The following is a 13,040-nucleotide window of genomic DNA, read 5'->3' as shown; positions in this document are numbered from 1 at the left end:
GTATAATTAATTCTAACTCGTGTTTTATAGAATATCAGGTCAGGAGGAATCAAAGTTAGATGAAAGCAGACAGCATAGTATTACAGCTGCAGCATACTAGCAGGTTTAAAAGCTTACCCTGTCTTCTCCAATTCCCAGCTCATCAGACAACTCGCATCCACGGATTTTATTAATCCAGGCAGCACACTCAAACCACAAAATCCCGATTTAAAAGGGCACAAATATTTTGGTAACAGTACTTTGACCATAGTGCTATTTTAAAACATTAAATGTGTCGAAAGAAGGTGGCGTTTGCCCTAGAGAGCAGGCAGAGGAGGGTCCACGTAGGATCTCATACTCTATCAAGTTGCTGCGTTCCTGCAGTGGAAATGGTAAAAACCGCAGAAAATACAGCAGAGTATAATCTGTTCCAGATTACCTGCTTAGAATTATCAGCAGTATCATATATGATTCAGACAGGGGCAGGGAACTCCAGGCCTCGAGAGCCAGTGTCCTGCAGGTTTTAGATGTGTCCTTGATCCAACACAGTTGATTTAAAATGGCTAAATTACCTCCTCCACATGCCTTGACATTTTCCAGAGGTCTGGTAATGAACTAATCATTTGATTCAGGTGTGTTGACCCAGGATGATATCTAAAACCTGCAGGACACCGACTCTTGAGGCCTAGAGTTTCCTACCCCTGACCTAAAATATAACCCTAGTCCACCAGGAACTTTCACTGAAACGTTACAATATCAAAAGTAATCATCCAATACATAGACAATTTCAATCTTGCTATGGAACCCAATGTAATCCATGCGATTTATAATATTTACCTATGACAGACGTTGGCCTTTAATCTCTTCCACTGTTCCATGGACAGTTTTCTCAGTTTAGGCCAGGGGTGTCCAACTCCAGGGCCCGTATCCCTAAAGATTCTGAGAATCCTCTCAGAGAGCTCCTAACTTAACCTAAAAATTCCTTGCCAGGAGTTTTAGCTTAGAAGTGATTCCAGAACATTTTCAGTGAACTCTGAGCAAGGAATGGATGGAAAATCCTATCTTAGTGAGGAGGTGTGGTTGACCCCGTTGCTAGGTATGAGACATCATTTCAAAAGCCGTGATTGGTTGATCCTACAAGTTTGATGGAAATGAGCTTTTGGTGATAATGAGCAAAGGATGTACCCTCAAATCAATAAACATAATTATACACTCTAATCTTATGCTGACTGTAATTGTAAATAATATTTCACATTCAAGAAAATATCTGGAAAATGAATAGTAAGCTGTAGGGGTTATAGCCTAACATTAGAATCTAAAATATGTGAAAACTTAAACTCATTACACCCTGTTCAAATAATGATTTGTGTCTTATTTGCTCATATTAATATCCTAGCTGACATATTTTGTACTTTCACTCCCATATGGACCCTGTTGAAAACAAGATGGCCTATCTCAAGGGGCTGTCCTTAATGAAGTAGAAATCACAACGTTACAAGTCCAGTGTGGTCTTAACGAGGGTAACACGGCTCAGCTTTTAGCAATGTCTGTGATTGCAGACCCAAGTCATCACTGCTGCATTGTTGCATTTTCCCGGTTGCCAAATACCTCAGGGTTGTGATTACTTTCGTCTCCGGTGTAATAGCGTTGTGGCGTCGAGTTGGTGAAGTAATTGCATCTCTAAGGAGATCCACCACAAACATGATTCCTGCACGATCCAATCTGTAGCGTCTCAATAATTCCCTGTCATCCAGTGTTTGCAGGACATCTCTCCTGCCTCTTCTGTTGGCCATTTTGTGCAGCTGCTTAGGGGAACTCCTAAGCCACTAAAAGTCCTCTTCCCTGCTCTTAGCAGATCTTGCCTTAGGAGCCCTTTTAAGCGCTAGGAATCTTGAGGAATAGCTTTTATATTAACTGGGATTGTCGTGTCACTTTTAGGGGAAATTCTAAGAAAACGTCATGACTCTGAGAATTTTCTTAGAATTTGGCCGCTAGGAGCCACTTTTTGCACAAAGATTCTTTAGGGATACAGGCCCAGGCCTCGAAGGCTGGTGTCCTGCAGGTTTTAGATCTCACCCTGGGTCAACACACCTGAATCAAATGATTATTTCATTACCAGGCCTCTGGAAAATGTCAAGGCATGTGGAGGAGGTAATTTAGCCATATTAATCAGCTGTGTTGGATCAAGGAAACATCTAAAACCTGCAGGACACTGGCCCTTGTGGCCTGGAGTTCCCCTGCCCCTGGTTTAGGCGGTTTGATTTATAGCAGGGTTACAGTTTTTCCTGTTCATTTGTCCTTCTTTATGTTTTCTTCCTTTGTGGACAGCTGACAAAAATCAATCCGTATGTGGTTTTCGGCCTCTAGCAGAAACCCACAAAGACCCTCCTGGCAGCTAATGTAGATCAGGGCCCGTATCCCTAAAGAATCTTTGTGCAAAAAGTGGCTCCTAGCGGCCAAATTCTAAGAAAATTCTCAGAGTCATGACGTTTTCTTAGAATTTCCCCTAAAAGTGACACGACAATCCCAGTTAATATAAAAGCTATTCCTCAAGATTCCTAACGCTTAAAAGGGCTCCTAAGGCAAGATCTGCTAAGAGCAGGGAAGAGGACTTTTAGTGGCTTAGGAGTTCCCCTAAGCAGCTGCACAAAATGGCCAACAGAAGAGGCAGGAGAGATGTCCTGCAAACACTGGATGACAGGGAATTATTGAGACGCTACAGATTGGATCGTGCAGGAATCATGTTTGTGGTGGATCTCCTTAGAGATGCAATTACTTCACCAACTCGACGCCACAACACTATTACACCAGAGACGAAAGTAATCACAACCCTGAGGTATTTGGCAACCGGGAAAATGCAACAATGCAGCAGTGATGACTTGGGTCTGCAATCACAGACATTGCTAAAAGCTGAGCCGTGTTACCCTCGTTAAGACCACACTGGACTTGTAACGTTGTGATTTCTACTTCATTAAGGACAGCCCCTTGAGATAGGCCATCTTGTTTTCAACAGGGTCCATATGGGAGTGAAAGTATAAAATATGTCAGCTAGGATATTAATATGAGCAAATAAGACACAAATCATTATTTGAACAGGGTGTAATGAGTTTAAGTTTTCACATATTTTAGATTCTAATGTTAGGCTATAACCCCTACAGCTTACTATTCATTTTCCAGATATTTTCTTGAATGTGAAATATTATTTACAATTACAGTCAGCATAAGATTAGAGTATATAATATGTTTATTGATTTGAGGGTACATCCTTTGCTCATTATCACCAAAAGCTCATTTCCATCAAACTTGTAGGATCAACCAATCACGGCTTTTGAAATGATGACTCATACCTAGCAACGGGGTCAACCACACCTCCTCACTAAGATAGGATTTTCCATCCATTCCTTGCTCAGAGTTCACTGAAAATGTTCTGGAATCACTTCTAAGCTAAAACTCCTGGCAAGGAATTTTTAGGTTAAGTTAGGAGCTCTCTGAGAGGATTCTCAGAATCTTTAGGGATACGGGCCCAGGACCTCTGTGTGCTGTTGGGTTTTTTAATATGTTCACAGAACTGTAGTGGCCTGACTTGCCTGTTGTGACTTTATACAAAATTTAGAAGCAACAATAATTCAAAATGTAATCTCACTACTTTTATTTGCTAAATTTACTTAAAATGTTTCCTAAATTTTCTTTTATCATTTTTACACTATACTACCGGATTATATTATACTGGACTTTCTGGATCCCTATTCTAACTTTTTTCAATAATAGATTTATTTATGTAAAACACATGCTGTTATAGTCATATCTTTCTCTCTCAGATTATCAACTTGTTCATTGCTGTCATCATGGACAACTTTGAATATCTGACAAGAGACTGGACCGTACTCGGCACTCACCATCTGGACGAGTTTAAGAGAGTTTGGTCTGACTATGATCCAGAGGCCACGTGAGAATCTTTTTAGTATCATTCTCCACAACTTGTGCATTTTTTCTGTCCTTGCATACTTTGTCTTACATCTGTCTCACCAGCTCTGCGTCCATCTCTCTCCTACAGCGGTCGTATAAAACACATCGATGTCGTCACTATGCTGCGCAGGATTCAGCCGCCTCTTGGTTTCGGAAAATTATGTCCTCATCGTGTTGCTTGCAAAGTGAGCAAAAACACATTTGCTCCTGCGGATTTCATGAACAAACTAAAGACACGCATCTGACTCCTTCTGCCTCAACTTGTCTTTGCAGAGACTGGTTGCCATGAATGTTCCCCTGCATCCTGATGGCACAGTCACCTTCAACGCTACTCTGTTTGCTCTCGTGCGAACCTCACTGAAGATCAAGACTGAAGGTTTGACCTGCTGCATATAAACAAAAACACAGAAGCTCATTATTTGTGTATGAGATTACCTCACTCTTTTAATGATAGTGCTGTTTATATTAAAGGATCTGTTGTTTGTGTCCCACTCAGGTCCCATCGACCAGCAGAATGAAGAGCTGAAGGTGATTATCAAGAAGCTCTGGAAGCGCACTAAACCCAAACTCATTGATGAAGTCATTCCTCCCCCTAGAGGTATACCACAAAATTGCACTGCTTTCCAACATAATGAAAAGTAAAGAAAACCTAAAACACACTGAATATTAAATCAAGCCTCTTTTCTTTCATATTGTGCACCTGATGATGCCAAATATGTACATTTATTCATATAAGTCTTATAATCCAAAGTAATGTTTGTGTAACATTACCTTCTTTCAGGAGATGAGGTGACTTGTGGAAAGGTTTATGCCAGCTTCTTGATTCAAGACTACTTTAAAAAATTCCGGAAAAGAAAAGAAAGGGAGAGGAAATCCAAAAGGAAGGACAAAGCAGCTTCTCTACAGGTAACATAAACTATCCAACTCAAAGATCCCATGTTTGACACAACTTTGTCATTGACTCGATGCAAAATAAAATCATACGGTCATGTCTGTGTGTGAATGTGGACCCAAATGCTGACCTAAAAGAGGAGTAATAAACAAAACAAATCTTTATTTCAGTGAGGCAGAAGTCCAACAGGCAACTGACAGAAAATAAAAGGAAATAACCTAAATGCTCAAAGTAAAAGAATGAAAAAATGTAAAATACAAAAACTCATGCACATACATTTTAATTGCATCTTGAACCATGTTTGCTTTCCGAGTTAAAATCATCTTTTTCATGCGAGTCTTAAACTGAGATTTGAAAGGTTAAGTTCAACTTACGATCAAATATACTTTTTTATAATAAAAAATTAATAATTATAAAAATAAAAAATCTTTTCATCCATCTTCAGGTGCTTAACTTTGCATTAAACTCATTTTTGAATGTAGGCTGACTTCAGTTTATGGATATGTTTCTAGCAAGGGCTGCGGACACTGCAGGATCTGGCTCCAGAGATGCGTCTGGCAATGGCTTCTGATCTGGAGGACGAGGAAGGTGGAGGCGATGACATATTCGAGAGTGGGCCTGAAACGTCAGCAACCCCCACTCCCTCCAGCACACCGATGCCGCCTCTGGACACGCTGGTAGAGCAGACGACTTTGATCATGGAACCAGAGCCCAAGATCTCCAACGGAGGTGTGATCACGGAGCAGGTGACGGGCTTGAAGGAACACCAGAGGCCGGGATCAGAGCTGGCAGGTGTCAGCGTGGTAACAGAGCAGCCTGTGAGGTCAGAACACCTCCCAGTGAGGTACGTTACTGCGTCATACGTGAATTCTCACATTGGTACTCACACGTATTCCTTCTATTTTATACCAAGGAGTTTTCTAATTTACTTGTACTCTTAACAAACAGGGCGGACTCCATCAGTGAATCGCCTCTTCCTCCTCCACCTCCACCTGAGATTTTAGTTGAAGAAGTCAAAGCTACAGAGGAAGTATCCGAGCAGGTGTACTTGAGTGAAGGAGATGCTGCAAGTCTGGCATCAGTAGACCGGTAAGGAATAATCAAGAAGGTCAAGCGATAGATGTAGGTTTATTAGGTTATTCATTAAAAAAAAAATTTGGGAAATAGATGGATTAAAAAAACCAAACAACTGAAGACAAGATTGAACAGCCTAGCATTAAGACTGGAAACAAGACTGGGGTAGAGGATTCAACCCACCAGCACCTCTAGAGCTCACTAATTAGCACTTTTACTCTTTGGTCGTGCAGGTATATGTATCCAGAGGCTGTTTCCCCAGTACCAACTGATGCAGGCTACAATGGCCAGAGTCTGGAAAGAGGCAGCAGCCTTGGCGAAATACCGTATGACTCTAATGGTACCAGTGGCTTCGTCAGCAATGATTACACTGACATCAACATGAATGGAGGGAGTGCTGCCACGAGTCCCACTCCCTACACCACAAATGAATATAATGAGAATGGATATCCAAGATACAGTGAGAATGGAAACGGCATCATGACCGCCAACGGGAACGGAAGCACAATGAGCGGCGGCCATGAAAACGGCAGCAGCATCGATTACACTGGAAACGGCTACACTACCAATGAGAACAGCGGTGCCCAGTTTGTTAGGAGAAGGTTACTTCCTGCTATTCCAAAAGGTTTTCCTCCTTCTCTTCCATTCTTCAAGAGTACTGATAGACAGAGGTGGTTGTATATTTTTGGACGTTGCCAATCAGAAGAAATTTAAAATTCAAATATAATGATAATGTTTTTGGTGTTTAAATAATCTGTCAAGTGAATTTATCAAATATTACTCTTATTTTACTTTATACACTGAACTTTTCTGAGGGGTTTTATTGGGCATGTGAACTATAACTGATGCCTGCTAATACAAACTCTCTCCACACACGGTGCTAGTCTTGCACTCAGGTCATTTTTCTAATATCTTCCTGCTTTCTGTTTCAGGTCATAAACCCGCCTTTAATTTCCAGTGTCTGAGACCACAGAGCAGCGTAGATAACCTCCCCATCCCAGGAATCTATCAAGGCCACACATCTCCAACTAGATCACGTTTGCAGGTAAAACAGTGACACGCATACACACTCAGCCTGCTAGTTTTCCTACTCATTTCTAGCTTAAACTCATAATGATATGAATAAATGACAAGAGAGCAGCCTCTCTGATCTGGATTTACTGGCTCTACTTTTGCTCTCCTCTGTCAGAACCAGCACAGCCTGGAGTCCCGGCCCAGCAGTGTGTCCTCCATGTTGTCCACCTCCTGGGCGAACACGGCAGCAGCTGGTGCCACTCCTGTTCCAGGAATAATTGCCCCATCGGCACGCAAGGGCAAGCTCATCTACACTCCTATGATCTTGATGGATGAAGCCACAGGTAGCAGTCAACCGCTGTGGAATGACGGTTCTGCCAGCCTTCCTGCAGGAAGGCGCCCCGGCTGGAACCCCGGTCAAACCAGGACGTTCACCAGTGTAAGAATGCCACCCCCTGTGAACCAGGGCTTCATAAGCAAAGGCAGCGCGGACAGTCTGGTGGAGTCGGTAAGTAGTTTTTGAGATTTTCGTAAAGGTGAAACCTCCTACACCCACTATTATGTAGAACTTGGTGTATTTTAAATTCCCGTGACCCTTTGGAACTTGATTTAGTGAGACTTTAAGGCTGATATTCACCTGTTTTGACTGATTGGAACTTTTGAAACCTCATGGGGATATTCTTGCCCAGTAAAAAGGATGGCAAAACTGTTATCCATCATATTAAAAATCCTTTTAGGAACAGATCTAACCATGAACAGGATGAATGACTAAAGCAACTCTTTGCACTATCGCCTCCCTGAAATGTAATCCTGCTCATTTATTTGAATATTTGCTCAACTCTAGATTGGACGTGAGCAGCTGACAGCACGAACCTGTCTTAAATGATTGCTTCTATACTCTTTCTGTCACCAACCACAGATCTTGATCTCTGAGGGTCTCGGTGTCTATGCAAGGGACCCGAAGTTTGTGAACTTTGCTAAGCGGGAGATTGCTGAAGCTTGCCGCATGAGCCTGGATGAAATGGAGAGCGCAGCTGCTGACTTGATAGTGCGTGGAGCCACTCAGTCGATTTCTCGATTTGAGGAAGAGCTGGCTGATGAAATGAACTGTGTGATTTCTTACTGAGATCAGCTGAACTGTAAGAGAAATGTGTGAGAAACTGAGATGTGAAGTTTGTTTTTTCTTAAAAAAAAAAAAAGGGAGAAGAAAATCTTGTGTGTTTGAATCTCTTTTGAAAACAAAAAGAAACATCCCACATATGAGATTTCTATCATGTTGGGTATGATGTGCTTTTGTTTGTGAATGCCAAAAACACACTTTGATTTTAAGTGTACGTGTCAATTTGTGACAAAAATTTTGATTGCAGCAGAAGAGTCAGCAGGACGCAAGTTCATTTTCTGCATTGTGCTCTCGTTTTGTACCCTACTTGAACTGTGGTCACCTTATACACGTGTGTTCAGCTACAATCAGGGAAACTAGACTCTGAAATAAGAATGTTTTAAATCTACACATGTAGATCAAATACTTTTCTTTACTCTTGATACAACTGAGTAAGACTGTGAGTTTCCAACAGCATTAGCTTCTTTAGAGAAATATTTAAATATAATGAATATCCTCTAAGATGCACAATGCAAACTTGTGGCGGAAATGTCCAAATTATGTTTTGGATTCATTGTGACTGAACAGTTGCGTGGCTATCCACTGTGCACAAATAAAATAAAATGTTTTCTCAAACATTCGTTAATTTTTGTTTTGCAGATGGGATATCGTTCCAAACGTTGCACACGGTCTCAAAGGCTCTTTGTATTTGTTTAAAAGCACATACTGAAAACCCACAACAAAATTAAAGCAGCGAATTATATAATCAGACATTAATGGACCGGCAGATGGGTAACATCTGGGTTTCACTTCCCCTTTTAAAGAAAAGAAACATGCAAAGCTATGAGCCATGGATGCTTGTTATTCGGTGCTATTGTAGTAGCACATCAAGTATCTGTGTAAAATCCATTTTGTGTTAAGTAGAAAGCTTTTACTTTGGTTTGTTTAGGTACAGCTTTACCGTTTTACATTTCCTTTTTCTGTCTGTGCTCTTGATCAGAGCCTGCGCTACTGTTTTATTCAGGTTAGCTGCTAGTATTTGGAAAGGGACGGGAAATAAAAATATATAGATTGGATTACGAAAAAAGCAAAACCCTGAGAGAGTCTATGTCACAGAGAGTCACAGTGTCTATGAAATACACAGAGAGTGAAAGCAAGGAGAAGACAGGAGCTTGGCATGTCATGGGAGGGGTTTTTTTGTATCCAAGGCTTATAGCAATGTAACTACAGGATGCGTTAAGGTTGGTTAAGTATTCCTTTTTTCTTTTCTTTTTTTTTTTTTCCGCCTGTCCCATTTGGTTCTTTAGCCATCAGAATTGTTGTCTGAAGACCAACAAGGATACCCAATGGATTTACTTTGCCAAATGGATCATCGTGGCATTGCCGTATTGGTCCATTTGGTCGATCTTTGTTTTTATTATTTATTATATTTTATTTTCAGATGTTACAGACGGGACAGACATGAGTGAGAGATAGGAAAGGGAGGAAGGAAAGGAAAAACAGAAGGGGAGAGGGACAGTGAGAAAGGGGGGGAGAAAAAAAATAAAAATCTCCTGGATCACCTGTTGAGAGAAGAATAGAAAACAAGCAAAAAAGACAAAAAAAACAAAAAACAAAGCAACATACTTTTTTTTTTTTTTTTTTTTTTTTTGGCCTGTCCCGTTTGGCTCTTTTGCCATCAGAATTGTTGTCTAAAGGCAAAGAAAGATGCCCAACGGATTTACTTTACCAAACTGACCATCCCAGCCTTGCCGTAATGGTCCATTTGATTCACCTTTTATTGTTTATTTTATTTTCACTTAATGAATACGGGACAGACTTGACTGGGGGAAAGAAGGGGAGAAAGAAAGAGGGAAAGAGAAACAGCTGAGAAGAGGGACGGGGGAGAAGGGCAAAAGACAAAAACCAACAGAACGGGCAGAGAAAAAAAAATGCATATATCGATCACCTGGATCACCTGCTGAGAAAGAAAAAAGAAAGCAAGCAGAAGAGAACAAGAGTAATAGAATAAACAACATCACAATGATATATGGGAATATGACAGTAAATACTAAATGTTAAACATTATTGTGCAGCACATAAGATCAACAGAACACTGTGCTTTGAGGTAGGAGCCAAAAAGGGTGTAGTTTGTGGGTGTGATCACCCGTGTGTACACCTGTGAGCATGGACGCGCTTGTTTTTTGTTTTTTTAAAAGGTTCCTTCATGTAATAATCTGCTAGAGGGTGTGGGGGGGCCACAGCCAAACAAAGCAACATACTAAACACAACACCATCGCATTAATCTAGCTAAGTGTAAACAGCAGTAAATACTAAATATTCAATGTTGTTGTGCAGCACGCAGGACAGATGTGCTTCGAAGTAGCAGCCAAGAAAGGTGTAATTTGGGTCTACGAGCAGTGAACACCCGTGTGCATACCTGTGTGGATCAGCGCGCTTGTATTCCAAAGGTTTCTCCATGTAACGATGGTTAAGTATTCCTTATTAAAGGCTTTGAATCACAGCGGGAATGATACCTTCATCGTGACGAATTCTCACGGTAAATTTTCCGTTTCAGTTTTAAGGTTTCTGCAATAGGACAATACTTTAAAAGGTTTTACTTGATCCAGCACCCTTTCCAACCTTGCTTTTATTTCCAAAATTTCCAGAAGAGTTGTTAAACAGCACTAACACTGATCATAATTCTCCCATATGACATTCTTTTCACTGGCTCTGTTAAATCCAGAATTGAATTTAAAAATTTTCTCCTCCTACATAAGATCTTGAATCATCAGGATCCATCACATCTTGAAGACCTCGTATTATCTCAATAGAGCTCTTTGATCTCAGACTACATGTGTCATGAAACGGCTGTGTGCAGGCAGGAGAAGGACCCAAACGCAAAATCTCGGAAACAGGACTCAAAAACCAGCTTTATTTGCTGAATGCAAAAACAAGGCAAGTTTATTTATATAACACAATTCAACAGCAAGGTGATTCAAAGTGCTTTACAGAGACATTAAAAAACAGAAACAATTAAAAAGCATGATTTAAAAAGAAAAAGAAAAAAAGGGAACAATAGATAAAATCAGTAGTTAAAATTTTAAGTTTTGAAATGTAAGCTTAAAAGTAAAACAGTGCGGATTTGGTGCTTTATTCAAATGCAGCTGAGAATAGGTGAGTCTTCAACCTGGATTTAAATAAACTGAGTGTTTCAGCTGATCTGAGGCTTTCTGGGAGTTTGTTCCAGATATAAGGAGCATAAAAGCTGAATGCAGCTTCTCCGTGTCTGGTTCTGACTCTGGGAACTGATAATAAAAACGGATCCAGATGACCTGAGGGATCTGGAAGGTTCATACTGGGTCAGGAGGTCACTGATGTATTTTGGTCCTAAACCATTCAGAGCTTTATAGACCAGCATCAGAACTTTAAAGTGTAAACAAGACAAAACTATACTGGGAAAATACTAATGATAACATGAAACACAGGGAGAGGAACACAGCCATGGAACTGAGGGAGATGCATAAATACACAGAAAGATAAGGGATGTGGGAACACACGGGGACACAAGAACTCACAATTAAATAAACAGATACACTGAGGGAGACAGAGGGAAAAGAAACAACGGGGGGATCTAATAAACAAAACTTAACAGAACACCCTATGCAACATAGAATTAACCTTTAAAACAAGAAGTGAGCTTAAACAAAAATGGCAAAAAAACACAGGAAAACTCAAAACACTGGGTCAAAGTACCCAGGACCATGACATACAGTAGTACTGGCCCACATACAAAAACTTAAGCTGTCTTTGAATTGAAAAAATATGCTCAGAATGTGTTTCAAGACATGCCTTAACTGTTGTCAGTGTCATCCAATAGATTGTATTGTACATTAAAGATGGATGCAGCCACCATCATATTCACCCCTGGTTTTGGCAGTCTGAATGTTAGCCTTTTGGTAAATGCTATGTTCTGTTTTTGGAGTAAGCAGTGACCATATTCGGATGAGAGTTATGCAAGCTTCATTAGAAAGCTGCATCCATAAATTATATAAGTGCAAAGCACAGACACAGATATCTGCAAGTCAGTGCAAATTAAGAGGAGAATAAAATACAAAAATTCACTGACCAGAATTACAAAGAACGGCTGGTGCAACGGGCCATGTTATTTTGGTGGCCTTTTAAAATGGTACTAACATAAGCCAAGTTTTATCTCTACAGCACTGAGAAGGTGATGATCGTGTGTATTACTGATATAAACAAGAGTGTGGTGCAGGTGGCCAGATGACTGGATTAATGACATCTCCTCTCATTAACACCATACAAAGAAGAAAGCTGTCTAAGGAGGATATGTAGCAGGGATTACTCGTTTCTATGCTTAACATTTTTAATATGAGCATCCACAGTTATAGCATCCACAGTTATAGTATTATACTATATATGTCAGAGAATAAGGCCCTCTTTAATCTACCCCAGGTGTCACATGGTGGGAAGTAAGTACAACTTGGACATGCCAGCAGTACATCACATTTTTTTAATAAAAAGAAGGGGTTTGAATTTGCATTTGCAGCACTTTCATACACTTCCTCTTCCCATCTAGTCATTCAAACATAAAGATGTGAAAATGGATTTTCCGTGTGCTGTTTACTTCACCGTTTGATGTGAATGTGACCAAAAATATTTTTAAACAAGTGTGAATTATAAGCACCTACAGACTTTTGCTTTTGAGCTTTCTCTTTCTCTATCTGTTCCCTTTAGGGGTCGCAAATCGGATCATTCATCTCCATCTCATCCTGTCTCGAGCCTCTTCTTCTGTCACGCCAACCCTCTACATGTCCTAACGTTTACTTTTTCAGTGTGCATTTTAATGCATAGTTTTAGACAACAGGGAAACGTTTGCTTTTTTTCACAAAAATTGCAGTGACTTTGTGAAGGCACTGTTTGTCTGCTTTTGTGATTAAAGGCTTTTTTGGATGTCATATTGATCTTAATATTTTGCATCTCATTTCGGTTATTTCACAGTTACTTTGCATAACG

General features: G+C 40.3%; 1 protein-coding gene across 1 annotated transcript in view; it reads left to right on the top strand.

The window, feature by feature from the left end:
* LOC308407001 (voltage-dependent L-type calcium channel subunit alpha-1D-like) overlaps positions 1 to 8,627 on the top strand; it is a 29,480-nt gene extending 20,853 nt beyond the window's left edge. The window contains exons 38-48 of the mRNA XM_080898361.1: positions 3,798 to 3,925; positions 4,034 to 4,130; positions 4,219 to 4,321; positions 4,442 to 4,543; positions 4,727 to 4,851; positions 5,350 to 5,681; positions 5,786 to 5,926; positions 6,145 to 6,536; positions 6,844 to 6,956; positions 7,101 to 7,433; positions 7,845 to 8,627. Of these exons, the coding sequence (XP_080754487.1) occupies positions 3,798 to 3,925; positions 4,034 to 4,130; positions 4,219 to 4,321; positions 4,442 to 4,543; positions 4,727 to 4,851; positions 5,350 to 5,681; positions 5,786 to 5,926; positions 6,145 to 6,536; positions 6,844 to 6,956; positions 7,101 to 7,433; positions 7,845 to 8,051 (2,073 nt within the window). The 3' untranslated portion in view covers positions 8,052 to 8,627. The remainder of the gene's footprint in view (positions 1 to 3,797; positions 3,926 to 4,033; positions 4,131 to 4,218; positions 4,322 to 4,441; positions 4,544 to 4,726; positions 4,852 to 5,349; positions 5,682 to 5,785; positions 5,927 to 6,144; positions 6,537 to 6,843; positions 6,957 to 7,100; positions 7,434 to 7,844) is intronic.
* The last annotated feature ends 4,413 nt before the right edge of the window (positions 8,628 to 13,040 follow it).

The sequence above is a fragment of the Rhamphochromis sp. 'chilingali' genome (assembly GCF_963969265.1).
Source record: "Rhamphochromis sp. 'chilingali' genome assembly, chromosome: 12".
NCBI classification, from domain to species: domain Eukaryota; kingdom Metazoa; phylum Chordata; class Actinopteri; order Cichliformes; family Cichlidae; genus Rhamphochromis; species Rhamphochromis sp. 'chilingali'.
The sequence above is the reverse complement of the archived record's forward strand: the minus strand, read 5'-3'. Positions and strand labels throughout refer to the sequence as shown.